General features: G+C 46.2%; 1 protein-coding gene and 1 long non-coding RNA gene across 5 annotated transcripts in view; one reads left to right on the forward strand and one right to left on the reverse strand.

Annotated features, from left to right (window-relative positions):
• CRK (CRK proto-oncogene, adaptor protein) overlaps window positions 1-24,504 on the forward strand; it is a 38,685-nt gene extending 14,181 nt beyond the window's left edge. Inside the window, exons 2-4 of one of the 4 annotated variants that reach the window (XM_035299442.3) lie at window positions 1,070-1,605; window positions 21,086-21,158; window positions 21,974-24,504. In XM_035299442.3, the coding sequence (XP_035155333.1) occupies window positions 1,070-1,605; window positions 21,086-21,158; window positions 21,974-21,981 (617 nt within the window). In that variant the 3' untranslated portion in view covers window positions 21,982-24,504. The remainder of the gene's footprint in view (window positions 1-1,069; window positions 1,606-21,085; window positions 21,159-21,973) is intronic. The other 3 variants (XM_017972215.4, XM_002747822.6, XM_003732875.5) reach the window with 3 other exon arrangements.
• LOC144582541 (uncharacterized) lies at window positions 1,482-22,548 on the reverse strand. Its single transcript, XR_013535439.1, has 2 exons — window positions 22,446-22,548; window positions 1,482-1,771 (listed from the first exon to the last, which is right to left on the reverse strand). It is a non-coding gene; the product is annotated as an uncharacterized LOC144582541 (long non-coding RNA).
• Window positions 24,505-25,725: the final 1,221 nt, after the last annotated feature.

A 25,725-nucleotide genomic window follows, 5' to 3' on the forward strand; every position in this document is an offset into this window, starting at 1 on the left:
TACTTGAGCCTGGGAGGTCAAGGCTGCATTGAGCTGTGTTAGTGCCACTGCCCTTCAGCCTGAGCAACACAATGAGATCCTGTCTCAACAACAAAAACCACAACAACAAGATAGTTTTTCTTAAGTTGGAATTGTACATTTTAGATGTGAAGAGAAAAAAATGTATGAGCTCAGTGTAGATACTAAGCTCTCTCCACCTTCGTCTGGAGCAGCTACGGGGACCCATGAAAAACAAGAGCTTGCTACATTTTCTGAGGTTGAAAAGGAGATGTAGGCCGGTCACGGTGGCTCACGCCTATCATCCCAGCACTTTGGGAGGCCGAGGCAGGCGGATTCCCTGAGGTCAGGAGTTTGAGACCAGCCTGACCGACCTGGTAAAACCCCATCTCTGCTTAAAATACAAAAATTAGCTGGGCATTGTGGTGCATGCCTATAATGCCAGCTACTTGGGAGGCTGAGACAGGATAATCGTTTGAACCCGGGAGGAGGTTGCAGTGAGCCAAGATTTGGCCACTGCACTCCAGCCTGGGCAATAGAGTGAGACTCAGTTTCAAAAAAAAAAAAAAGTAGATGCAACAGAACCGTGAGCCCTATGCTGCTCTGTGAATGGGGTGGCAGCAGAACATATTTGGAGCATGCGCCAAAAGCCCCTCTATTTTTGAGGAGATTCGAGCACGTCCTGAGCGGCCTCATCTGTCCTGGCCTTTGATCTTTCTCTGGGGCTGGGAGTGATGGGCATCTTTCTTCCCAGGGGTGTTTCTGCTTCCAGCTGTGATGTTGGTGTGTTATGAAGAGAAGGGGTTATCTTTTCTAGTTTTTTTTGCTGATTAAATCTTGACTAAACGTGTATGGGGCAGGCATAAAATCTCCATTTTGGCCAGGCACAGTGGTGAGCTCCTGTAGTCCCCTCTACTTAGGAGTTTGTGGTGAGAGGATCGCTTGAGCCCAGGAGGTCCAGACCAGCCTGGGTGACATAGTGAGATCCCAACTCTGAAAAAGAAAAATAAAATCTGCATTTAGTCTCCAGTGTAGTACATCAGTAAATAACACCCTGCTCTGTTTTTTCCAGGGGTGAGCCCCTCCAGACTCCGAATAGGAGATCAAGAGTTCGATTCATTGCCTGCTTTACTGGAATTCTACAAAATACACTATTTGGACACTACAACGTTGATAGAACCGGTTTCCAGATCCAGGCAGGGTAGTGGAGTGATTCTCAGGCAGGAGGAGGCGGAGTATGTGCGAGCCCTCTTTGACTTTAATGGGAATGATGAAGAAGATCTTCCCTTTAAGAAAGGAGACATCCTGAGAATCCGGGATAAGCCTGAAGAGCAGTGGTGGAATGCGGAGGACAGCGAAGGCAAGAGGGGGATGATCCCGGTCCCTTACGTCGAGAAGTATAGACCTGCCTCCGCCTCAGTGTCGGCTCTGATTGGAGGTAACCAGGAGGGTTCCCACCCGCAGCCACTGGGTGGGCCGGAGCCGGGGCCCTATGCGCAACCCAGCGTCAACACTCCGCTTCCTAACCTCCAGAATGGGCCCATATATGCCAGGGTTATCCAGAAGCGAGTCCCCAATGCCTACGACAAGACAGCCTTGGCTTTGGAGGTACATAATGTGCAAAACGTAGAAGGAAGAGATCTGCCGCAGGGCTTCGGTCCTCTTAGAGCTTTGTAGGAACGCTGACTCGGCAGCACTGGGATGTTGCAGATGTCAAGCCGTTAAGTACTGATGTTGGCATTGAATGTTGGGTTTTCTCTTTTTTGTAGAAAACCTGTTGGGGAATGAGTAAGCTTAAAACTGTGTAACTGAATGTTCTTAATTGCTCTACTAAATACACGTGGACTACTTTCATACCACCTGAATTCACAGAATTAACCTCAAATGCTTTTCCTCATCTGCACTCTCACCTGTCTCTTGCTTTCTGTTTGTCGTTGTCTGAAAGAAGGTGGGTTCAGATGGATTTGGGTGTAAGAAGTGGTCTCTAGCAAAGCACTTAACTTGGAATTTTCCCACAAAAACATGTTTTGCTTCAGGGGGCAATGAAGTTCCTTGCCACTAACTGTGTGCATTCATTAAGAACCCAGGAGGAAACAGTGAGGCCTATCGAGGTGTGTAGAGATTGAGACCAAAAGCTGCTCATTCCAAGGAGGAGCAGCAGCTACACGTGGTCTTTGTTGTTAAATCATTTCACACACAAGAAGCCAGTTCTTCCTGAGGAATTAATTTTTGCCTTTTGCTGGTGAAGTATCTTTGATAGCCCATTTCCTTCTGGCCAGCCGTTACATCATGTTAATTCTCTTTCGCACTCACACCTTTGTCCCTCACCTCCTTCCTTTCTTCCTCTCTCCCTTCCTTCCTTTTCAGAAGAGCTGATGGTTCAGTGTAAAAGCTAGTACAGGTTGGGCACAGTGGCTCACACCTGTAATCCTAGCACTTTGGAAGGCCGAGGCAGAATGACCACTTGAGAACAGGTGTTAAAGACCAGTCTGGGAAACATAGTGAGATCCCTATGGCTTTTAGCCTATTCGAGGTGTGCAGACTCTGCTAAAGGGCTTTTTAAAAAGGCTTTTTTAGCCTATGTTAAAAAGTTGTCAGGCATGGTCGTGTACCTGTAGTCCTAGCTTTGATGAGAAGTGAATGTATGTCATCTGGGGTTAGCACTACTATTGTTTGGAGGGTAAGGAAAATACATTTCTAGCTTCAGGTTTTCCCTTAAGTTCAGATGAGCATCCAGCATGGTGCTGTACATATGATGGATGTGATTCTTTTTTCTTTCTCTTTATTTTATTTATTTATTTTTTTTAAGACGGAGTTTCGGTCTTGTTACCCAGGCTGGAGTGCAATGGTGCGATCTCGGCTCACCTCAACCTCCGCCTCCTGGGTTCAGGCAATTCTCCTGCCTCAGCCTCCTGAGTAGCTGGGACTACAGGCACGTACCACCATGCCCAGCTAATTTTTGTATTTTTAGTAGAGACGGGGTTTCACCATGTTGACCAGGATGGTCTCGATCTCTTGACTTCGTGATCCATCTGCCTCGGCCTCCCAAAGTGCTGAGATTACAGACGTGAGCCACCGCGCCCGGCTTTTTATTTTTATCTGGCTTTTCTGAGTCACTAGATAAAACTCTTGACATTTATTACAGACTTTGTTAACAGTGGGTTGAAGTAAGTATGAAAACATGGAACAAAGGCCGGGCATGGCAGTTCATACCTAGAATCCCATCATCTTGGGGGAGGCCAAGGTGGACAGATCACTTGAGCTCAGGAGTTGGAGACCAGTGTAGGTACATGGCAAAACCCTGTCTCTACAAAAAATGAGCCGGGCTGATGACATGTGCCTTGTGTCACGCCTGTGGTCCCAGCTTCTCAGGAGGCTGAGGAGGCAGGATCACCTGAACCTGAGAGGCCATGGCTACAGTGAGCCGAGATCACAACACTGCACTCCAGCCTGGGTGACTGAGGCTGTCTCAAAAAAGGAAAAAAAAAAAACACAGAACAAGGCGGCTGACACCCAGGAGAAACTAGTTATCTCATTAATTCTGCTTCTGTTTGCATTTCCTTTCTCCAAGAGGTTTAATCATGCCTGCTTTGATTAGAGGCCTTACTGCTCAGAAAAATGGTTGCGCTTCTCTCCCTGCTGTGAAGTACACATCTTACAAATAAAGATTTGAGTAGAAAGCTAGTTTATGATCTTAGTAAGTTTTCCTTTTTGGGTGTCTTGTTGTTGGTTTGAGATGGAGTCTCGCTCTGTTGTCCAGGCTGCAGTGCAGTGGCGAGATCTCAGCTCACTGCAGCCTCCTCCTCCTGGGTTCAACCTGTTCACTTGCCTCAGCCTCCTGAGTTTCTTCATGTTGGTCAGGCTGGTCTCAAACTCCTGACCTTGCGATCCACTTGTCTTGGCCTCCGAAAGTGCTGGGGTTACTGGCATGAGCCCCCACGCCCGGCCTGCACCTTGTTTCTAATTGTCTTATATAGTAAGGTCCCTAAGATTTTCTTTGAAGAAAGCATTTCAATGCTTCAAAAAAAATAAATTTGGCCAGGTGTGATGGCTCGATCACCTGAAGTCAGGAGTTTGAGAACAGCCTGGTTAACATAGTGAAACTCCGTCCCTACTAAAAATACAGAAATTAGCCAGGTGTAGTAGCATGCGCCTGTAGTCCCAGCTAGTCGGGAGGCTGAGCTGTGAAAATCTCTTGAACCGGGGCGATGGAGGTTGCAGGGAACTGAGATCACGCCAGTGCACTTCAGCCTGGGCGACAGTCTCTGTTTCTAAATAAGAGGCCTATAATCCCAGCACTTTAGGAAGCCTAGATGGGAGGATCACTTAATGCCAGGATTTCCAGATCTGCCAGAGCAATGTAGCAAGACCCTGTCTCTACAAAATATTTTTTTTTTTTTTTTTTTTTTTTTTTTTGAGACGGAGTTTCGCTCTTGTTACCCAGGCTGGAGTGCAATGGCTCAATCTCGGCTCACTGCAACCTCCGCCCGCTGGGTTCAGGCAATTCTCCTGCCTCAGCCTCCTGAGTAGCTGGGATTACAGGCACGCGCCACTGTGCCCAGCTAATTTTTTGTAATTTTTAGTAGAGACGGTGTTTCATCATGTTGACCAGGATGGTCTCGATCTGTTGACCTCATGATCCACCCGCCTCGGCCTCCCAAAGTGCTGGGATTACAGGCTTGAGCCACCGTACCCGGCCACAAAATATTTTAAAATTAGCCTGGTATGGTGGTATGCCAGGCTAACTACTTGGGAAGCTGAGGCAGGAGGATAATTTTAGCCCAGGAGGTTGAGGTGGTAGTGAGCCATGTTTTTGCCATTGTACTACAGTCTGGGAGACAAAGCAAGACAGTCTCAAAAAAAAAAAAAAGTTTTGTTTTTTTTTTAATAAATAAACTTACAAAACAGTGTTTCAAGAACCACCCCCGTCATCTCACGGATGGATGTTTTCTGCATGGTGTATTTGCTGTGACCAGAGTCTTTCATTAGAATATAAATTATTAGGCCGGGTGTGGTGGCTCACGCCTGTAATCCCAGCGCTTCAGGAGGCCGAGGCAGGCAGATCACCTGAGGTCGGGAGTTTGAGACCAGCCTGGCCAATGTGGAGTAACACTATCTCTATTAAAAATACAAAATTAGCCGGGCGCGGTGGCTCAAGTCTGTAATCCCAGCACTTTGGGAGGCCGAGGCGGATGGATCACGAGGTCAAGAGATCGAGACCATCCCGGTCAACATGGTGAAACCCTGTCTCTACTAAAAATACAAAAAATTAGCTGGGCATTGTGGTGCGTGCCTGTAATCCCAGCGACTCAGGAGGCTGAGGCAGGAGAATTGCCTGAACCCAGGAGGTGGAGGTTGCGGTGAGCCGAGATCGCGCCATTGCACTCCAGCCTGGGTAACAAGAGCAAAACTCCGTCTCAAAAAAAAAAATTAGCTGGGCATGGTGGTGGGCGCCTGTAATAAGCAGGAGAATTGCTTGTACCCGGGAGGCAGAGGTTACGGTGAGCCACGATTGTACCATTGCACTCCAGCCTGGGCAACAAGAACGAAATTCTGTCTCAAAAGAAAAAAAAAAAACCATAAGTTATTAAATGTTTTCCCTTTTTCCACCCACTAGATTTCTTTAGTAGGGAAGAAAGCTATAGGCAGAAGGGACTAACTAGTTAGCAAAGGAGAGATAGTCCTCTCTCCACTGTAGTTGTGTGGGTAAAGCAGTCACATATTCTGGGACAATGTAACAGTGAGGAAGACAGACTCCATTTTCCCCATCCTGGAGCTGTTGATGAAAACAGACACTAAACAGACACAGATACACTGGTGCTGTGAAGAAGAAATACTGAGAGAACAGTAACATTGGAACAGTACAGAGGCATCTTTCATTGTTTGATCTTAGATTTCAGCTTTTTGATTCGTGGTTCCTTTGGAGCTTGTATTGTGGCAAATCTTATCTTGTATATGCAGGATATGCAGGCATTCATTTTTATATTACACTTTTTTTTTTTTTTTTTTTTAGAAATGGAGTTTCACTCTTGTTACCCAGGCTGGAGTCCAGTGGCGCAATCTCAGCTCACTGCAACCTCCGCCTCCTGGGTTCAAGCAATTCTCCTGCCTCAGCCTCCTGAGTAGCTGGGACTACAGGCACGTGCCACCATGCCCAGCTAACTTTTGTATTTTTAGTAGAGACGGGGTTTCAACATATTGACCAGGATGGTCTCAATCTCTTGACCTCGTTATCCACCCGCCTCGGCCTCCCAAAGTGCTGGGATTATAGGCGTGAGCCACCGCTCCTGGCCCTTTTTTTTTTTTTTTGAGAGAAAGTTTTGCTCATGTTGCCCAGCATGGGGTACAGTGGCATGATCTTGGCTTGCCACAGCCTCCACCTCCCAGTTTCAAGTGATTCTCCTGCCTCAGCCTCCCAAGTAGCTGGGACTACAGGCGTGTGCCACTCATCTCACAGGTGAATGTTTTCTGCATGGATATTTGCTATGATCATTGCCTGGCTAATTTTGTATTTTGAGTAGAGACGGGGTTTTTCCATATTGGCCAGGCTGGTCTTGAACTCCGAACCTCAGGTGACCCACCTGCCTCAGCCTCCCAGAGTGCTGGAATTACAGACATGAGCCACTGTGCCTGAACATTTTTTCTTTTTTTGAGACACAGTCTTGTTCTGTCCTATAGGCTAGAGTACAGTGTGGCGTGATCTTGGCTCACTGCAACCTCCTTCAAGCAGTTGCCTGCCTCAGCCTCTTGAATAGCTGAGGTTAGAGGCGCCCACCACCATGCCCAGCTAATTTTTATATTTTTAGTAGAGATGCAGTTTCTCCATATTGGTCAGGCTGGTCTTGAACACCTGACCTCATGATCCACCTGCCTTGGCCTCCCAAAGTACTGGGATTTCAGGTGTGAGCCACTGTGCCCGGCTGATTATTTTTTGAGTCAGAGTCGCACTCTGTTGACAGGCTGGAGTGCAGTGGTATAATCTCGGCTCACTGCAAACTCTGCCTCTCAGGTTCAGGCCATTATCGTGCCTCAGCCTCCTGAGTAGCTGGGACTACAAGCGTGGCCCACTGCACCCAGCTAAGTTTTGAATTGTTTGTTTTTGTTGTTGAGATGGAGCCTTGCTCTGTCGCCCAGGCTGGGATGCAGTGGTGCGTTCTCAGCTCACTGCAACCTCTGATTCTGGTTCAAGCAATTCTCCTGCCTCTGCCTCCTGAGTAACTCAGACACCCACCATCACATCCAGCTAATATTTGATATATTTTTAGTAGAGACAGGGTTTCACCATGTTGGCCAGGACGGTCTTCTCTTGACCTGGTGATCTGCCTACCTCGGCCTCCCAAAGTGCTGGGATGACAGGTGTGAGCCACTGCACCTACCTGACTCTTTCTTTAAATGCAGTAATTGTGTAAGTTCGTTCCCTGATTGAGCAGGCATTTTGCCTTGAATAGATGGTGATGAGACTTAAGGAGAACTAGGGTGCACTCTGGGTATTCTCAGGCTTGGACCTGGTCTTCAGGGTTTAGATAGGGAAGGTAAAATTCTTTGGGTTCTTGGTGACGTGCAGCAGTGAGTATATCAGCTCTGTATTACTCCAAAATTGTGAAGGCCTTTTGAGCTGTGTATGGAGAATTGGAGTAAAGGGTATATCCTTTCGTTGTTGCTGTTTTTGTTTTTGAGACAGGACTTGCTCTCACCCAGGCTGGCATGCAGTGGCTCGGCTTCTGCTCATTGTGGCCTTGACCCCTGGGGCTATGGTGATCTTCCCACTTCAGCCTTCTTAGTAGCTGAGAGGATGGGTGTGTGCCACTATGCCTGGCTAATTTTTATATTTTTTTATAGAGACAGGGTTTCAACATGTTGCCCAGGCTGGTCTCAAACTCCTGGGCTCAAGCAGTCCTCCAGCCTGGGCCTCCCAAAGTGTTGGGATTGTAGACGTGAGCCACAGTGCTTGGCCCAGATTATTTTTTAACATCTGTTTGAATATGTCTTCAGTGGGGAACTATCAACCACAACAGTGTAGTTCAGAGGCACCAAACTTTCTTGGTTCACAGCAACCCTAGTGTCTCAGTAATATTTCATAGTGCCCCAAGACCAAAAGAAATACCTAACTCACAGTTCATTAAGTAGCTAGGTCTTTACAACCGACATGTTTGTATTCTAATAACTCACTAGCCATTTTAAAAAATAATAAACATAATTAGAAGAAAATTGTATTTATTTTTATGTTTTTTGAGACGGAGTCTTGCCTTGTCCCCACCAGGCTGGAGTGCAGTGGCATGGTCTCAGCTCACTGCAACCTCTGCCTCTAGGGTTCAAGCAGTTCTGTGTCTCAGCCTCCTGAGTAGCTGGGATTGCAGGCGCCTGCCAGCATGCCTGGCTAGTTTTGTGTTTTTAGTAGAGACACAGGGTTTCACCATCTTGGCCAGGCTAGTCTTGAACTTCTGACCTTGTGATCCACCCACCTTGGCCTCCCAAAGCGCTGGGATTACAAGTGTGAGCCACCACACCCAGCCTTTTAAAATTTTTGTGTAATTGTGGGTACATAGTAGGTGTACATATTTATGAGATACATATGATGCTTTGAAATAGGCATACAGTGTCTAATCACAGCAGGGTATCTCAGCTCAAGCACTCATCATTTGTGTTTGGAACATTCCAATTCCACTCTTTTAGTTCTTTATACAATGAATTATTGTTGGCTGGGTGTAGTGGCTCACACTTGTAATCTCAGTACTTTGGGGGGGGACGAGGCAGGTGTTTGAGCCACAGTGTTTGAGACCAGCCTGGGCAACATGGTGAAACCACATCTCTAAAGAAAATACGAAAAGTAACCTGGTGTGGTGGGCTGAGCCTGTAATCCCAGCTACTGGGGAGACTGAGATGGAAGGATTGCTTGAGCCCAGGAGGTTGACTGCAGGGAATTTTGATTGCACCAGTACACTCCAGCCTGGGCGACAGAGCGAGACCCTGTCATTTTTAAACAAATGAATACATCAGTAATTGTTGACTGTAGTCACCCTCTTGTGCTATCAAATACTAGATCGTATTCATTCTTTTTAGGTTTTTGTACCCAGCAAATTATATTCTTACTGTATTATTAAATAACTGTAAGTACTTAACTATTGAGATGTGTACATCTGTTAGACACTGTGTACTTTCTCAGACTTTGTGATTGTACTGAACATTGCCACCCTCATTTCCTGTTTCATATTTTTTTCAGGAGGTCCTTGGTTTTTTTTGTTAGTTTGTTTGAGATGGAGTCTTGCTCTGTCGCCCAGGCTGGAGTGTGGTGGTGCAATCTCGGCTCACTGCAACCTCTGCCTCCCGGCTTCAAGCAATTTTCCTGCCTCAATCTCCTCAGTAGCTGAGATTACAGGTGTACACCACCATACCTAGCTAATATTTTGTATTTTTAGTAGAGACGGGGTTTCACCATGTTGGTTAGGCTGGTCTTGACTGCTGACCTCATGATCTGCCCACCTCAGCCTCCCAAAGTGCTGGGGTTACAAGCGTGAGCCACCGCACTCGGCCCTTGCTTTTTCTTAATCATCACAGCTTCCAGAACTGAGCTTCACAAGGATATGACATCTTTGGAAGGCACATATCATGAGCTAATGTGAAAATTGAGAACTGCGTTGAGTTAGTAGTTCACATGGCATGATAGATGTCAGGTATTACTGTGTTTACCTCAAACATTTAGAATACTTCGTGGCATCTGTGTGAGTCAACCGTGATGCCTCTGATACTGCTGTTTGGGAAACTCAGATGAAGTTGATTGTATTCATTTTTAGAAAAACAATTTTTTTTTTTTTTTTGAGATGGAGTCTCGCTCTGTTGCCAGGCTGGAGTGCAGTGGTGCGATCTCAGCTCATTGCAATCTCTGCCTCTTGGGTTCAAGTGATGCCTTTGCCTCAGCCTCCTGAGTAGCTGGGATTACGGTAGCATGCCACCACACCTGGCTAATATTTGTATTTTTAGTAGAGATAGGGTTCTACCATGTTGGCCAGGCTGGTGATCCGTCTGCCTCAGCCTCCCAAAGTGCCAGGATTACAGGCATGAGCCACTGCGCCGGGCCTGTTGAGAGATGTGTCTTTATGTTGAGCTAAAACGTGTGTACTATACGGTCACCGCCCATCAAGCGGGTGGGGAGCTTAGTTTCAGGCATTATCAGCTGGTAAGCTAGAGATCTTTTGTGACTCACACCAGAACCAGGGTAAGGCCTGTCTCCTGGGATTCTGTGGGGTATTTTTTCTGCTCATGTGGAAGGTAGACAGTTAAATCTCAAAGACCTGCAGCTCTCCACCAGTACCACCCATGCCAGTCTCATGCAGGTGAATAGTTAAGGGTGAATCGTCCTTATTTGTTTCCATCTCTTTGAAGGACTGTCTGGGTCCTAAAGGACTGTCTGCTGACCTTTTCTGTAAACGTTTTTGAGGGCCTTAAATTCTATGTCCCGACTCTGCCATTGTAGCAAGAAAGAAATCATAGATAAAACAACAAAGGAGCTTGCTGTGTTCCAGTAAAGCTACAGAAGCAACAGGCTGATGTGTGGCCAGGCTCTGTGACTCACGCCTGTAATCCCAGCACTTCCGGAGGCAGAGACGGGAGGGTTGCTGGAGTCCAGGTGTTTGAAACCAGCCTGGTGAGACCCGGTCTCTACAAAAAACTTTTTGAAAACTTAGCCAGCTGTGGAGTTGTGCACCTGTGATCCTAACTGCCTGGGAGGCTGAGGTAGGAAAATGGCTTGAGCTCAGGAGGTTGGAAGACAGGGCTGCTGTAGTGCCTCTCTGTATGTGCTTTCCCTGGACTCGTGTCTGTGAATGTGTGTGTGCTTCCTGCCCTGAGCTCACTGAAATCCTGCAGCATGTCTGGATCAGAGGAATGTTAAGTCATTGATGTTCTTCTGGTTGGTGGTAGGGACATAGAAAAGCCGTCACCTGGGGTTGCAGCAGCAAAGAAAATCAGAATTCTGTGCTGGCTCCAGTACAGTGAATTCCAGAAGTGAATGCCATTTGGGTTCTGATTGTGTTCTCATCATCACTGGTACTCACTGGCGGAGATAAGCTGGGTAATATTTTGTTCCTGGACCAGTTTCAGTTGTCACTGCACCAGGATCATGACAGCCTTGAAAACTACACAGAGCTGGGGAAGCAGGCAGGCTTTTTACGTTCCTTGGGAGCAAAGGTGCTGTGGTAATCACATTTCGCCTTTACGAATGACTCCACACACACACAGTCGGACTTGCTTCCTATAGAAGCGAAGAGAAAGGTGCTTGTTACAGTCAACTCTTATAGGTGTTTTGTGAAAGGTGGTCCTTTAGGATTTAGCCTTAAGTCTACCATTCTACTTGATAGCAAAATCTGTGTTTAAATACCTCAGTGTTACATTGTCTTGATTCTTTGTTGTTGTTTTTTGTTTGTTTGTTTGAGACAGGGTCTCACTCTATCACCCAGGCTGGAGTGCAGTGCGTGATCGCACTCTGCCTCCTGGGTTCAAGCAGTTCTTGTGCATCAGCCTCCCAAGTAGCTGGGATTACAGGTGTGTGCCACCATGCCTGGATAATTTTTGTATTTTTAGTACAGGTGGGATTTTGCCACATTGACCAGGCTGCTCTCAAACTCTTGGCCTCAAGCGATCCGCCCACCTCAGCCTCCCAAAGTACTGGGATTACAGGCGTGAGCCACCGCACCCAGCCTATATTGTCTTATTCTTAAGCACTCAAAGTGCAGTCTAAAGTCATATCCCACAGAGCTGTAAGAAGCCCCTAAGGATGTATTATAAGATCAGGAGGCTGAGGACCAGACGAGACTCAACAGTCTCTTTCCTGTAGTGAGGTACTTCAAGTCCTGTGTGAACTCTTTCTTGTTCATTGGTAATTGGTGTTAATATTTTTATTTCCTATTTATAACTTGAATTTTGAAATTAGTAGTGTTAGAACTGCTGTTACTACTACATTCACTGATGAGTACATTCCTCTGTATTGTAAGATTGTAGCAGTTCTGGGGCAGGTACTAGGTTTCACCGTCTTTGTCTTTGAATTAGGACACCCTCGTCTGGGCAACATCATGCAACTGGTCAGTGCAGCAATTAGCCGAGTGTGGTGACACTCCTGTAGTCCCAGATACTCTAGTGACTGAGGTGGGAGGATGGTTGAGCCCGGGAGGTCGAGGCTGTAGTGAGTTGTGATTGTGCCACTGCACTCCAGCCAGCCTCAGAAAAAAGTAGTCGTAGTACACCAAGTTTCAAAGCTGTATGCAACCCGCCACCTTCCGTGATCTGGTCTTTGAGAATTATGCTTTAGTGAATTAACAGGAGTCACAATTCTGACCATTTCTGAATTAGAGAAACAACTGCACTTAATGGAGCCAAGTTTTCTTAGAATACCTCGCCTCTCCAGCCTTCTTCCTCTATCCTCCAAGCCAGAGTCGGCCACCACCCCTTCTTCTAAACTGCTGAAGACTCAGGCCTCATGTGGACCACAGGAAACCCTGGTCTCTAATGTCATTATACTGCCTTTAGGATTTGTCTCTTCTTGACCTTAGGAGAATTTCATGTGCTTTAAACATTTCAGGAAAAAGACCCCCAAAAGTCATTATACTGCCTTTAGGATTTGTCTCTTCTTGACCTTAGGAGAATTTCATGTGCTTTAAACATTTCAGGAAAAAGACCCCCAAAAGCACAAAGGGTTATTTAATTTTTTTTTTTTTTTTTTTTTTTTTTTTTGAGTTTCGCTCGTTTACCCAGGCTGGTGTGCAATGGCACAATCTCGGCTCACCACAGCCTCTGCCTCCTGGGTTCAGGCAATTCTCCTGCCTCAGCCTCCTGAGTAGCTGGGATTTACAGGCACGCGCCACCCTGCCCAGCTAATTTTTTGTATTTTTAGTAGAGTCGGGGTTTCACCATGTTGACCAGGATGGTCTCGATCTCTTGACCTCGTGATCCACCCGCCTCGGCCTCCCAAAGTGCTGGGATTACAGGCTTGAGCCACTGCGCCCGGCCGGGTTATTTAATTTTAATAAGAACTTCCTTGAGGTATTTTTACTTAAAGGCTGTTTGGTCAGGTTAATTAGCCCAATTGATTGCTTACAACTTTTCCTTTTTATCCATTTAAAAATTAGAACCAGGCCAGGCCTGATGGCTCACTCCTGTAATGTCATCACTTTGGGGAGGCCGAGACAGGTGGATCACCTGAGTCCAGGAGTTTGAGACCAGCCTGGCCAACATGGAGAAACCCTGTCTCTACTAAAAATAAAGAATTAGCTGGGTGTGGTAGCACATGCCTATAATCCTGGCTATTCCAGAGGCTGAGGCAGGAGACTCCCTTGAACCCGGAAGACAGAGGTTACAGTGAGCCAAGATTGCGCCATTGCACTACAGCCTAGGCAACAAGCCATCTCAAAAAAATAATAAAATACAAAATTATTGGGTCTATACTATGTCTTAAAAAAGAAAGAGAAAGAAAAATACAAAATTAGCTGGGCATGGTGGCGCATGCCTGTAATCCCAACTACTTGGAAGGCTGAGGCAGGATAATCACTTGAACCAGAGAGGCAGAGGTTGCAGTGAGCTAAGATTGTGCCATTGCACTCTAGCCTGGGCAACAAGAGCAAAACTCCAGGAGCCGCGATGGCTCCAGCCAGTTGTCTTGGCGCTTGAGGAGGCAAGGCTGTGAGTTCAAGGCCAACCTGAGCAACATAAGAAGCTCTCATGCAATAACAACAACAACAAAAAATTTGCTGGGCGTGGTGGCTCACGCCTGTAATCCCAGCACTTTAGGAGGCTGAGACGAGTGGATCATGAGGTCAAGAGATCGAGACCATCCCGGTCAACATGGTGAAACTTTGTCTCTACTAAAAATACAAAAAATTAGCTGGGCAGGGTGGCGCGTGCCTGTAATCCCAGCTACTCAGGAGGCTGAGGCAGGAGAATTGCCTGAACCCAGGAGGCGGAGGTTGCGGTGAGCCAAGATGGCACCATTGCACTCCAGCCTGGGTAACAAGAGCGAAACTCCGTCTCAAAAAAAAAAAAAAAAGAGCAAAACTCCATCTCAAAGAAAAAAAACATCTGAATTATTTCAGTTATGGCATATCCATTATCTCATCCCCTGGTATTTGAACCTCTCTGCCAAGAACCTGATCTATTGTAAAGAAAAGATTTGTCTCTTTTTTTTTCAGATCTGGTATTGCTCTGTTGCCCAAGCTAGGGTGCCCAGTCACAGCTCACTGCAGCCCCAAACTCCTGGGCTTGTGATCCTCCTACCTCAGCTTCCCAAGTAGCTGGGACTACAGGCATGTGCCACTGCACTTGGCTAATTTTGTACTTTAAATTTTGTAGCAATGGGGTCTCGCTTTGTAGCCTAGGCTGATCTTGAACCCTTGACTTCAAGCAGTCCTGCTTGGGCCTCTTAAAGAACTGGGATTATAGGTATGAGCCACTGCGTCTGGCCTTTTCTTTCTTTTTCCTTCCCGCCTTCCCTGCCCTTCCCCCCCCCCCCAGCTGTGGCCTCTTTTTCTTTTCTCTTTTATTTTTATTTTATTTAATTTTTTAAATCTTTTATTTTTATTTTTTCTTTTCTCTCCCTTTCCATTTTCTTGAGACAGTTTCACTGTGTTGCTGAGGAAGCCCTCAAACTCGTGGGCTCAGCTGGGCAAGGTGGCTCAAGCCTGTAATCCCAGCACTTTGGGAGGCTGAGGTGGATGAATCACTTGAGGTCAGGAGTTTCAGACCAGCCTGTCCAACGTGGTGAAACCCGGTCTCCACTAAAAATACAAAAAGTAGTCAAGTGTGGTGGCGTGTACCTATAATCTTATCTCCTCAGGAGGCTGAGGCAGGAGAATCTGGGAGGCGGAGTTTGCAGTGAGTCAAGATTGTGCCACTGCACTCCAGCCTGGGTAACAGAGCAATACCCTATCTCAAAAAGAAAAAACCTTCTGGGCTTAAGGGGTCATCTCCCTCCATCCCCCAAGTAGCTGAGACTGCAGGTGCATGCCGTCACACCTGGCATAAAAAGAAGTTTTGGATTTTGGTGTGGCTTTCCTCTGTAAGATAGAACCAAGAGAATCTGTACATTAAAGATAGTTCTCATACAGTCCGAAGGTCTAATTTGCACATAAATACTTTCCCCAGCAACATCTTGCCTCATAGGAATCCCTACTCATTTATCCCTTAGAAGGCTGAAAGAAAAAAGATCTGGAGGCACATCAGCAGCTTTTGCCCTACGTTTTGAGAAATTGATGTGGTTCTGTGGTAACAGCAGGGGTGGGCTGGTCTACTTTTCACCCTGCCCTCCACCTGTTAGAGCTCCGTGGGATGTGATTCAAGACTACACTTTGAATGCTTAAGAATAAAGACAATATAACATTGAGGTAATTAAACAGATTTTGCTATGGTAGACTTAAGACTATGTTCTAAAGATCCACCTTCCACAAAACACCTGGAAAAGCTGACTAAAATATAACAAGTATCTTTTTTTTTTTTTTTTTAAGACAGATTCTTGCTCTGTCACCCAGGCTGGAGTGCAGTGGCATGATCTCGGCTCACTGCAGCCTCCGTCTCCCAGGTTCAAGGAATTCTCTACCTCAGCCTCCCAAGTGGCTGGGATTACAGGTGCCCGCTACCATACCCAGCTAATTGTATTTTGTATTTGTAGTAGAGGTGAGGTTTCACCATCTTGGTCAGGCTAGTCTTGAACTCCTGACCTCATGATCCACCTGTCTTAGCCTCCCAAAGTGCTGGGATTACAGGGGTGAGCCACCGTACCTGGCCTCCTGGGTGTGTTTCCCGTATGAGTACATTAACGGATTCAGATATAGCCAATATTGGGGATGTTAGCAGAGAAGTCAGGCCTTAAGTCATCAGACCAGCTTCTTGAAAGAAACTGACCCCTTAGTTCCCAAATAGAGGACAGCCTAATCTGAGTAGCAGTTTAATTTTTTTTTTCTTTTGAAACTGAGTCTTGTTCTGTGGCCCAGGCAGGAGTGCAGTGGTGCAGTCTCAGCTCAGGCAGTTGAAATTTTTTGACCTGAGTGTCAAAAACATCCCCTCAAGCATGTTTCTCTTTCTTCAGGTCTGGGACGTATGATTCCAGCTCCAGCTAGCAGAAGGGCACTTTAAGTGACATGAGTTTGTTTGTTTATTTTTTTGAGACGGAGTCTTGTTCTGTCGCCAGGCTGGAGCACAGTGGCGCAGTCTCAGCTCACTGCAACCTCCGCATCCCGAGTTCGAGCGATTCTTCCACCTCAGCCTCCGGAGTAGCTGGGACTACAGGCGTGTGCCAAACGCCCAGATAATTTTTGTATGTTTAGTAGAGACGGGGTTTCACCATGTTGGCCAGGATGGTCTTGATCTCTTGACCTCGTGATCCACCTGCCTCAGCCTCAAAGTGCTGGGATTATAGGCATGAGCCACCGTACCCGGCCTGTGACATGAGTTTTTAACAGGCAGTACAGATAAATACTAAAAGTGGGGGAAGAAGTGCTGCATTTAATGTAATTTATCTTAACATAGCCAGGGAATAGTATCACAGAGGTATTAGTTCCAGTAACACGTGCGAAGTGTGTACATGAGTGTTTGCAGAGGGTGGAGAATTGCTAGCTGGCAGGTCAGCAGTACAGGTAATTCACTAAGGAACAGTCTAATTTGAAGGAGCTGGTGTCTCACTTACAATACTGCAAGATTTTTTTTTTCTTTTGAGACCGAATCTTGCTCTGTTATGCAGGGTAGGGGTGCAGTGGCACAGTCTGGGCTCCTGCAACCTCCAACTCCCAGGCTCAGGTGGTGCTCTTGCCACAGTCTCCTGAGCAGCTGGAACTGCAGGTGCACAGCACGGTGCCTTACTAATTTTTTTTTGTTTTTCAAGAGACATGGTCTTGCTATTGTTGCCTAGCCTGGCCAGGCTGGTACATGCCAGAACTTTTTTTTTTTTTTGAAACGGTCTTGCTCTGTTGCCGAGGCTAGAGAGCAGTGGCACAATCTTAGCTCACTGTAATCTCAGCCTCCCAGGCTCAAACAATCCTCCCACATTAGCCTCTCCAGTAGCTGGGACCACAGGCGCACACTACTATGCCCGGCTAATTTTTTTATTTTTTGTACAAATGAGTTTTCACTGTGGTGCCCAGGCTGGTCTTGAACTCCTGAGTCCAAGTGATCTTCTCTCCTTGCCCTCTCAGAGTGCTGGTATTACAGGTGTGAGCCACAGGATCCTGCCCAGATATGAGAAACTTTGAATTCTAAAATTGCTGGCCAGCCAAGCACAGTGGCTCACTCCTGTAATCCAACACTTTGGGAGACCAAGGCAGGTAGATCACCTAAAGTCATGAGTTTGACACTGGCCTGGCCAACAGGGCTCCCCGTCTCTACTAAAGTACAAAAATTAGCTGGGAGTGGTGGTACATGCCTGTAGCCCCAGCTACTCAGGAGGCTGAGGCAGGAGAATTGCTTAAACCCAGGAGGCAGAGGCTGCAGTGAGCCGAGATGGCACCACTGCACTCCAGCCTGGGTGACAGTTGGGACTCTGTCCCAAACAAACATAAACACAAGTACAAACAAAATTGCTGGGAATGAACAGAACCCTGGTGATAACAGCCTACAAGGATAATTTGATACCAGCCTGGCCAACAGGGCTCCCCGTCTCTACTAAAGTACAAAATTAGCTGGGAGTGGTGGTACATGCCTGTAGCCCCAGCTACTCAGGAGGCTGAGGCAGGGGAATTGCTTAAACCCAGGAGGCAGAGGTAATTAAACAGATTTTGCTATGGTAGACTTAAGACTGTGTTCTAAAGATCCACCTTCCACAAAAGATCCATACTTCCACTGTATCTGTTTATAAGAATAGCACACCATTCATCCCTTCCTCTCCTTCCTTTACACGTGTGCTCAGCCTTAATCTTCACAATATAGGCAGATGTAGCTGCTTTTCTTTTTTGAGACAGGGTCTTTGTTGCCCAGGCTAGAGTGCAGCCTCAACCTCCCAGGTGGCTCAGGTGACCTTTTACCTCACCCTCCCAAGTAACTGGGCCCATAGGCGCATACTAGCATGCTTGGCTAATTTTTAGTTTTATTGTAAAGGCAAGGTCTCACTGTATTGCCAGGGCTGCTCTCAAAATCCTGGGCTCTGGCCATCCCCCTACCTCAGCTTCCCAAAGTGCTGGGATTACAGGCATGAGCCACTGCGCCCGGGCAGCTGCTGCTTTTTCTCAGCTTCAGTATCGTATCTGCTTATCTCTGTCCCTTTTTTCTCAGCATCCTATGACCCATACCATGACTTTAGGCCTCTGTAATCCTTTTTTTTTTTTTTTTTTTTTTTTTTTTTTTTTTTTTTGAGATGGAGGCTTGCTCTCTCACCAGGCTGGAGTGATACAGTGGCATGATCTCGGCTCACTGCAACCTCCGTCTCCCAGATTCAGGCAATTGTCCCTCAGCTCTTGGAGTAGCTGGGACTACAGGCGCGTGCCACCACACCCGGCTAATTTTTTGTATTTTAGTAGAGATGGGCTTTCACCATGATCAGGATGGTGTCGATTTCCTGACCTTATGATCTGCCCGCCTCAGCCTCAACGTGCTGGGATTACAGGCATGAGCCACCGCGCCCGGCCAGGCCTCTGTAATCTTCAGAGAGTTATTTAGGAAACAACGGAGGGACTAGTAGGCAAACTGTCCGTCTGTGAGTGAGGCCACACTGGTCCTGGAAGAGGCCTGTGCCTGGACGTAGGTTGGCTGTGGTCTGCGGATGTTTTTAGAGAACCCAGTGCAGCCCCAGGAGCATAATTTGAAAGTTTCTGATACTATATAAAATGCATAAATGGTGCAGATGCTCATGCCTGTAATTAGCTGGGCATGGTGGCGTGTGCCTGTAGTCCCAGCTACTTGGGAGGCTAGGGTGGGAGGATCAGTTGAGCCCAAGAGTTACAGGCTGCAGTGAGCCGTGATGGTGTCACTATACTCCAGCCTGAGTGACAAGTGAGACCCTGTCTCAAAAAAGCATAAATGGGCTTTGGAGCCAGGTAGTGCTGGGCTCAAATTCCCAGCCCCGTCACTAACTGGGCTACCTCACATATATCATGTGATTTCTCTAAACTGCTGTCTTTTCATTTGTAAAATGAAAATAGTTACTGTATTGCAGGATTATTATGAGGTTAAAAAGTACTTGGTATTTTAACATAAACTATTATATTACAAAATATAAAATCCCCTTGGCTTGGCACAGTGGCTCCCATCTGTAATCCCAACACTTTGGGAGGCTGAGGCAGGTGGATCACCTGAGGTCAGGAGTTCGAGACCAGCCTGGCCAACATGGTGAAACCCTGTATCTACGAGTAATACAAAAAAATAGCTGGGCGCGGTGGCTCACGCCTGTAATCCCAGCACTTTGGGAGGCCGAGGCGGACGTATCACGAGGTCAAGAGATCAAGACCATCCTGGCCAACATAGTGAATCCCCATCTCTATTAAAATATAAAAAAATTAGCTGGGCGTAGTGGTACGCGCCTGTAGTCCCAGCTGCTTGGGAGGCTGAGGCAAGAGAATTGCTTGAACCCGGGAGGCAGATGTTGCAGAGTGCAGTGGAGATTGTGCCACTGCACTCCAGCCTGGCACCTGGCGGCAGAACGAGACTCTGTCTCGGAAAAAAAAAAAAAAAAAAAAAGCCGGGGATGGTGGTGCATGCCTATAATCCTGGCTACTCAGGAGGCTGAGGCAGGAGAATCGCTTGAACCCAGGAGGTGAGATTGCAGTGAGCCGAGATTGTGCTATTGCACTCCAGCCTTGGCAACGAGAGTGAAACTCTGTCTCAAAAAAAAGAATGCCCTCTACTATACTATATAATAATTCAGTAAGTAATAGTTGGTTTAATAAAACCAAATGAACAGAGCATGCTCAGAATTCAAATATTGTTACCTAAAGGGTAATCATAAAATTTTTTTTTTTTTTTTTAAAGATGGGGTTTCACCATGTTAGGCTGGTCTTGAACTCCCAACCTCAGGTGATCCACCCGCCTTGGCCTCCAAAGTGCTTGGATTACAGGTGTGAACCACCACGCCCGGCCAATCATAAAACTCTTTAGACGGTGGGCACAATGGTTCACACCTACTTGTAATCCCAGCACTTTGGGAGGCCGAGGCGGGCAGATCACCTGAAGTCAGGAGTTCAAGACCAGCCTGACCAACATGGAGAATACCCGTCTCTACTAAAAATACAAAATTAGCCGGGCATGGTGGTGTACGCCTGTAATCCCAGCTACTCGGGAGGCTGAGTCAGGAGAATCGCTTGAACCCGGGAGGCAGAGGTTGCAGTTAGCTGAGATCGCGCCATTGCACTCCAGCCTCGGCAACAAGAACAAAATTTCATCTCAAAAAAAAAAAAACAACAACCAAAAAAAACTCTTTTGAGATGGAGTTTCGCTCTTGTTACCTGGGCTGGAGTGCAATGGCGCGATCTCGGCTCACCGCAACCTCCGCCTCCTGGGTTCAGGCAATTCTCCTGCCTCAGCCTCCTGAGTAGCTGGGATTACAGGCACGCGCCACTATGCCCAGCAAATTTTTTGTAATTTTTAGTAGAGACAGGGTTTCACCATGTTGACCAGGATGGTCTGGATCTCTTGACCTCGTGATCCATCCGCCTCGGCCTCCCAAAGTGCTGGGATTACAGGCTTGAGCCACCGCGCCCAGCCTTCAAAAAAAAACTCTTTAGTCCAGTGACATCTGAGACTTTATCTCACCGTTTAGTATTTAGTATCTCACATGGTGAATTCATTCATCAGGTTGACCTCTTAAGTTTCGTAGTATATCGTAGATTGTTAGAACTTCATATTTCATTTTGCAACAAGAGACATTTTATAAATACGTGACAAAACAATAGGGATTTTTTGTTTGTTTTGTTTTTTTTGAGGCAGGGTCTGGCTCTGTTGTCCAGGCTGGAGTGCAGTGACGCAATCTCGGCTCACTGCAACCTCTGCCTCCTGGGCTCAAGCAATTCTCTCACATCAGCCCCCCAAGTAGCTGGGACTATAGGCAGCCACCACCACACCCAGTATATTTTTTAAAATTTATTTTTAAGCTAGCCATTTGTAAGGATAATTTTTGTATTTTTTGTAGAGACGGGTTTCACCATGTTGCTTGGGCTGGTCTCAAACTTCTGAGCTGAGGGAATCCATCCACCTGTGTCAAGGTCAGCAAGTGCTGGGATTGCAGTCATGAGCCACTGCGCCCAACCATAGTTGTTTTTTTATCCCCTCATTGGGTAATGCTTGGGTAGCAAGGGGCATTGAGGGAGCCTCAAGGTCTGTCTGAGGGTGGGATTGCTGGCAGGGCGGGCAGTAGCTTGTCAAATAGAGCTGGCAGAATTAGGTCGGGGTCTCTCAGGAAGCTAATTGGATTTGGAGTTTTGGCCTCTACCTGCCCATACGGGAAAAGGCTTGCTTTGGTCAGGAGTGATAGGAACACAGGATTTTCTAGGACCACATAACATATATGCTTGCCGTGATCGCTGATGCTATGCAAGCAGCAACAGGCCAGGATGTGTGTGTGCTAGTGGGTGGCGGGATTGTGTTGCTACCACATGCCAAAGAGGGAAAGGCTGCTTGTCCTGGGACAGGGCCTGCAGGCAGGTGGAATGCTGAGGGCAGTGAGTACAAAGAAAGGGAACACTAGCGAGCTCACTGACACCAGGATTGCTCATGTAGAGATGCTTGGGATTTCCATTCATTATCATTCTTTTTTAATCAAAAAGTATCATTATCTGGGATCCTCTTTTACTTTCTGTATTCTCTGTGTTTTTCTGCACTGCTAAAAACACTTCTTCCTTCTGCCTGCATTAACCACAAGTAATCAGTCTGGTGGCTGGGGCTGGGGAGGCAGCAAATGGCCATTTCTGTGACATCCCTAGAGTGATCACATGGGCAGGGTATGCCTGAGCAGAGAATGGAGTTTGTCCGCTGCATTCCTAACCAGAAATAAAGTGCTGTCCTTATTCTCCTCCTGCAGGTCGGTGAGCTGGTAAAGGTTACGAAGATTAATGTGAGTGGTCAGTGGGAAGGGGAGTGCAATGGCAAACGAGGTCACTTCCCTTTCACACATGTTCGTCTGCTGGATCAACAGAATCCCGATGAGGACTTCAGCTGAGTAGAGCTCAACAGTTTTGCTGACACATGGGAACAATCTTTTTTTTTCTAACTGCCATCTATACAATTTTCTTACAGATGTCAAAAGCAGTCTTGTTTATATAAGCATTCTGTTACCTGTGATCTTTTTTAGACTGAACAACTCCATTCCTAGTCTTACTTAGCACATTCAGGGTACGAACTGGAGGGCTGTGTGTTAGCTTCTGAATTGGCGATTTGAGGAGGTAGTGGCGGTGCCTGTGTGTATCAGGAGGGAGAGGTGTCTTGCCTCCTTTCAGGCAGTGCAGATCACCTGTGGAAAACCGACGGACAGGAAAGAGTTACACACTGCTTACCCTGATTTATTCAGTGGTTCTGTTTTCATTCTGGAACCATACTGTCGAATGGCAACAGACTGTTCCCTTCTACTCCCACGAAGTAATCATGCACCGTGTGAATAGTATGGAGCAGGACTGCTTTCATTTATGGAACGTGACCATTGTATGACTCATTGTGACACTGCAGACCCTAAGAATTCTAAGAACACTACTAGAAGCATTTGTCTTCCTTCTTAGTCAGTGCTTCATACTATTTCTTGAGATTCTTTTAGCCCTTGTCATTCTTTTCCCCCAAACCTGTAAGTAGGTTAATTCCTAAGGTGAGTTTGTATTTTCATTCCAGGTGACAAGCAGGATGTACCGAGTACTTTATTCAGTGCATAGCTTTAAGGCAGTGTTGGATTCACTAAGTGGACAGCCAGTCTCCCAGCTCTCTGCCTTTCCCAAAAGGGTCGTGGTAGGTCACCCTTCTACAGCAGCTCAACAGAGTCTTAACTAATGGGATCCAACAGGGCCGTTTCTGCCGAGTACCAGTATCCTATCAGGAGACTCTTGGAATTCTTAGGTTCTGCTTGGAGTGGAAGGACCAATCACCTCTAATAGTCCGTGGAAGGTTTTGAGGCCAAATTCTGCCCTCTGTATTCTGTGCAACTTGTATGAAAGTCAAGTTAGTATTAAATGAGTTTGGGGTAGGGTTAGTGCTTTGAAAAGTGTTAGAAGCAATCGTGAGTTACTTACGTATCCCTCACGTCTTATGGGCAGAGTGATGCTATTGAAGTACATTACATTATAAACTGCCTTCATTTCTGGTTCTTTCTGTTCATGTTCAGGTTTTGTTTACAAACCCATTTAAGTATGGAATGATTTATATGGGGTCAGGTGCTCCAAAAAATAGACAGATGAGACCAAAAATGATCTAGGCAATTTAGACCACGGCATGAAACTTCCAAGTGAGTTCTCAGTCCGTAAAGGCACTTACTGGTCTATGGTATGGTATGACAATAGAAACACCTTTGGACCTCATTTTGGAAGGAGAATCTACCTTTCTAATTGTTCTGCATAGGTGAATATGATAAATTAGCATTCTTTGAACATTCAACAAATCATGGTATCCCAGGGACTGGCGCATTGCCTGACACACAGTCAGCATGCACGTGCCTGAATGAATGAGGAGACTGAGAAGCTGGTTTCGTGGCACAGGATCCCCACATGGCCACAAGCAGACTGATGCGTTGACACTAATTTAATATATTTTTACCTCACACTAAGGTAATGCTTGATAAAGACATTAGCACAGTGCTCTGCACACAGTGGGTGCTCAGTAATGTTGAGTGAACAAATCCCTGATACTAGATGTCATCCATCTGACTGCTTTGTTAACTTTCCAGTTAGAGCATAGATACTGTAAAATCGAGATACACCTAAATCTTGTTTTCCTGAAAGTATGCCATCTAAAATATTTGTAGAAAAGCCTCGTCACAACTGATTTGAATGTTTGTATTTTCTTTTCCTTCCACTTTGGTCTTGGCTTGTCGTGTCTCTTTTCATCATACATAATCTCAGCGGAGCATGCAGCGCCACTCACGTCCTGAGGCCCCTCAGTGGGCGTGGTCCAGAGCCCCTGATGAACTGCTGGGTTCGATTGGGCTGCATGTGGCAGTTCCTGCACCTCAAGAAATCAAAGGATGTCTTACATATGTCTTCCAAAAAAAGAGCAAATGCTGAAATCCTACTGGCAAAGTAAACCGAAATTGGCTGCTATATTTTATATAATCATTTCTGCAAATCCCGTTTTTTGAATACTAATATTTGACATGGTTAATTCTTATTAATTTGTTGGAATTGTTTATTGTTAATAATGCAAATAGATAATTTTTAATTATCCACAAGTAACATTTCACTATTAACGGTTTGAAATAGGTGATAAGCAAACCAATTTGAAATAAAGTATAAACATGTGCCATTGTATTATAACACTATACACTTTCTTGACAGTTAAATTTTAAAAAAAAATTTTTTTTTGTAGCATGTATTGTATATGTTTATAGTATATGTAGTAAATAAAAATATGGCCAAATGTTTGGCTTGGTGATCTTTTGGAAAAAGTAATCTTTGAATATTTTTCACAGAAGAGCTAAATCTTGTTGTTGCTGTTGTTTTGAGATGGAGTTTTGCTTCTGCTGCCCAAGCGGAGTGCAGTGACATGACCTCGACTGACTGCAGCTTTAGCCTCCCGGGTTCAAGCAAGTCTCCTCCCTCAGCCTCCCAAGTGGCTGGGATTACAGGCACCTGCCACCACGCCCAGCTCATTTTTTGTATTTTTAGTAGAAACGAAGCTTCACCGTGCTGGCCAGGCTGGACTCAAATTTCTTACCTCTGTTGATACACCCGCCTTGACCTCCTAAAGTGCTGGGGTTACAGGCATGAGCCACTGCATGGGGCAAGAGCTAAATCTTTATGCTTAGGGAATAGGCGGTGTGTGCCTTCAGCAGCCTACAGCCATATAGATAAAGTTATACAAGCTCTGTGGATGCTTATTAAAAATGGGATTAATTGGCAGGGCGAGGTGGCTTAAGCCTGTAATCCCAGCACTTTGGGAGGCCGAGGCGGGTGGATCACCAGGTCAAGAGATTGAGACCATCCTGATCAACATGGTGAAACCCCGTCTCTACTAAAAATACAAAAAATTAGTTGGGCTTGGTGGTGAGTGCCTATAATCCCAGCTACTCAGGAGGTTCAGGCAGGAGAACTGCCTGAACCCAGGATGTCGAGGTTGAGGTGAGCCAATACCGTACCATTGCACTCCAGCCTGGGTAACGAGCGAAACTCCGTCTTAAAAAAAAAAAAAGGATGAATCAATGGTGATTTTGAATCTATATCTGTATTTGTGTGTGTGTGTGTGTGTGTGTATTGTTTTTGAGATGGAGTTTTGCTCTTGTCCAGGCTGGAGTGCAATGGCACGATCTAGGCTCACCACAGCCTTCACCTCCCAGGTTCAAGTGATTCTCCTGCCCTAGCTAGCCTCCCGAGTAGCTGGGATTACAGGCATGTGCCACCACACCCAGCTAATTTTGTACTTTTAGTAGAGATCAGTTTCTCCATGTTGGTCAGGCTGGTCTCAAACTCCTGACCTCAGGTGATCCGCCTGCCTCGGCCTTCCAGAGTTCTGGGATTACAGGTGTGAGCCACAGCACCGGCCATATTTCGTTTTTTTTTTTTTAAGACAGAGTCTTGTTCTGTCACTAAGAGACTACAGGCACCTGCATCATGCCCAGCTAATTTTTATATTTTTAGTAAA

The sequence above is a fragment of the Callithrix jacchus genome, chromosome 5 (genome assembly GCF_049354715.1).
Source record: "Callithrix jacchus isolate 240 chromosome 5, calJac240_pri, whole genome shotgun sequence".
In the NCBI taxonomy this organism is placed as follows: Eukaryota; Metazoa; Chordata; class Mammalia; order Primates; family Cebidae; genus Callithrix; species Callithrix jacchus.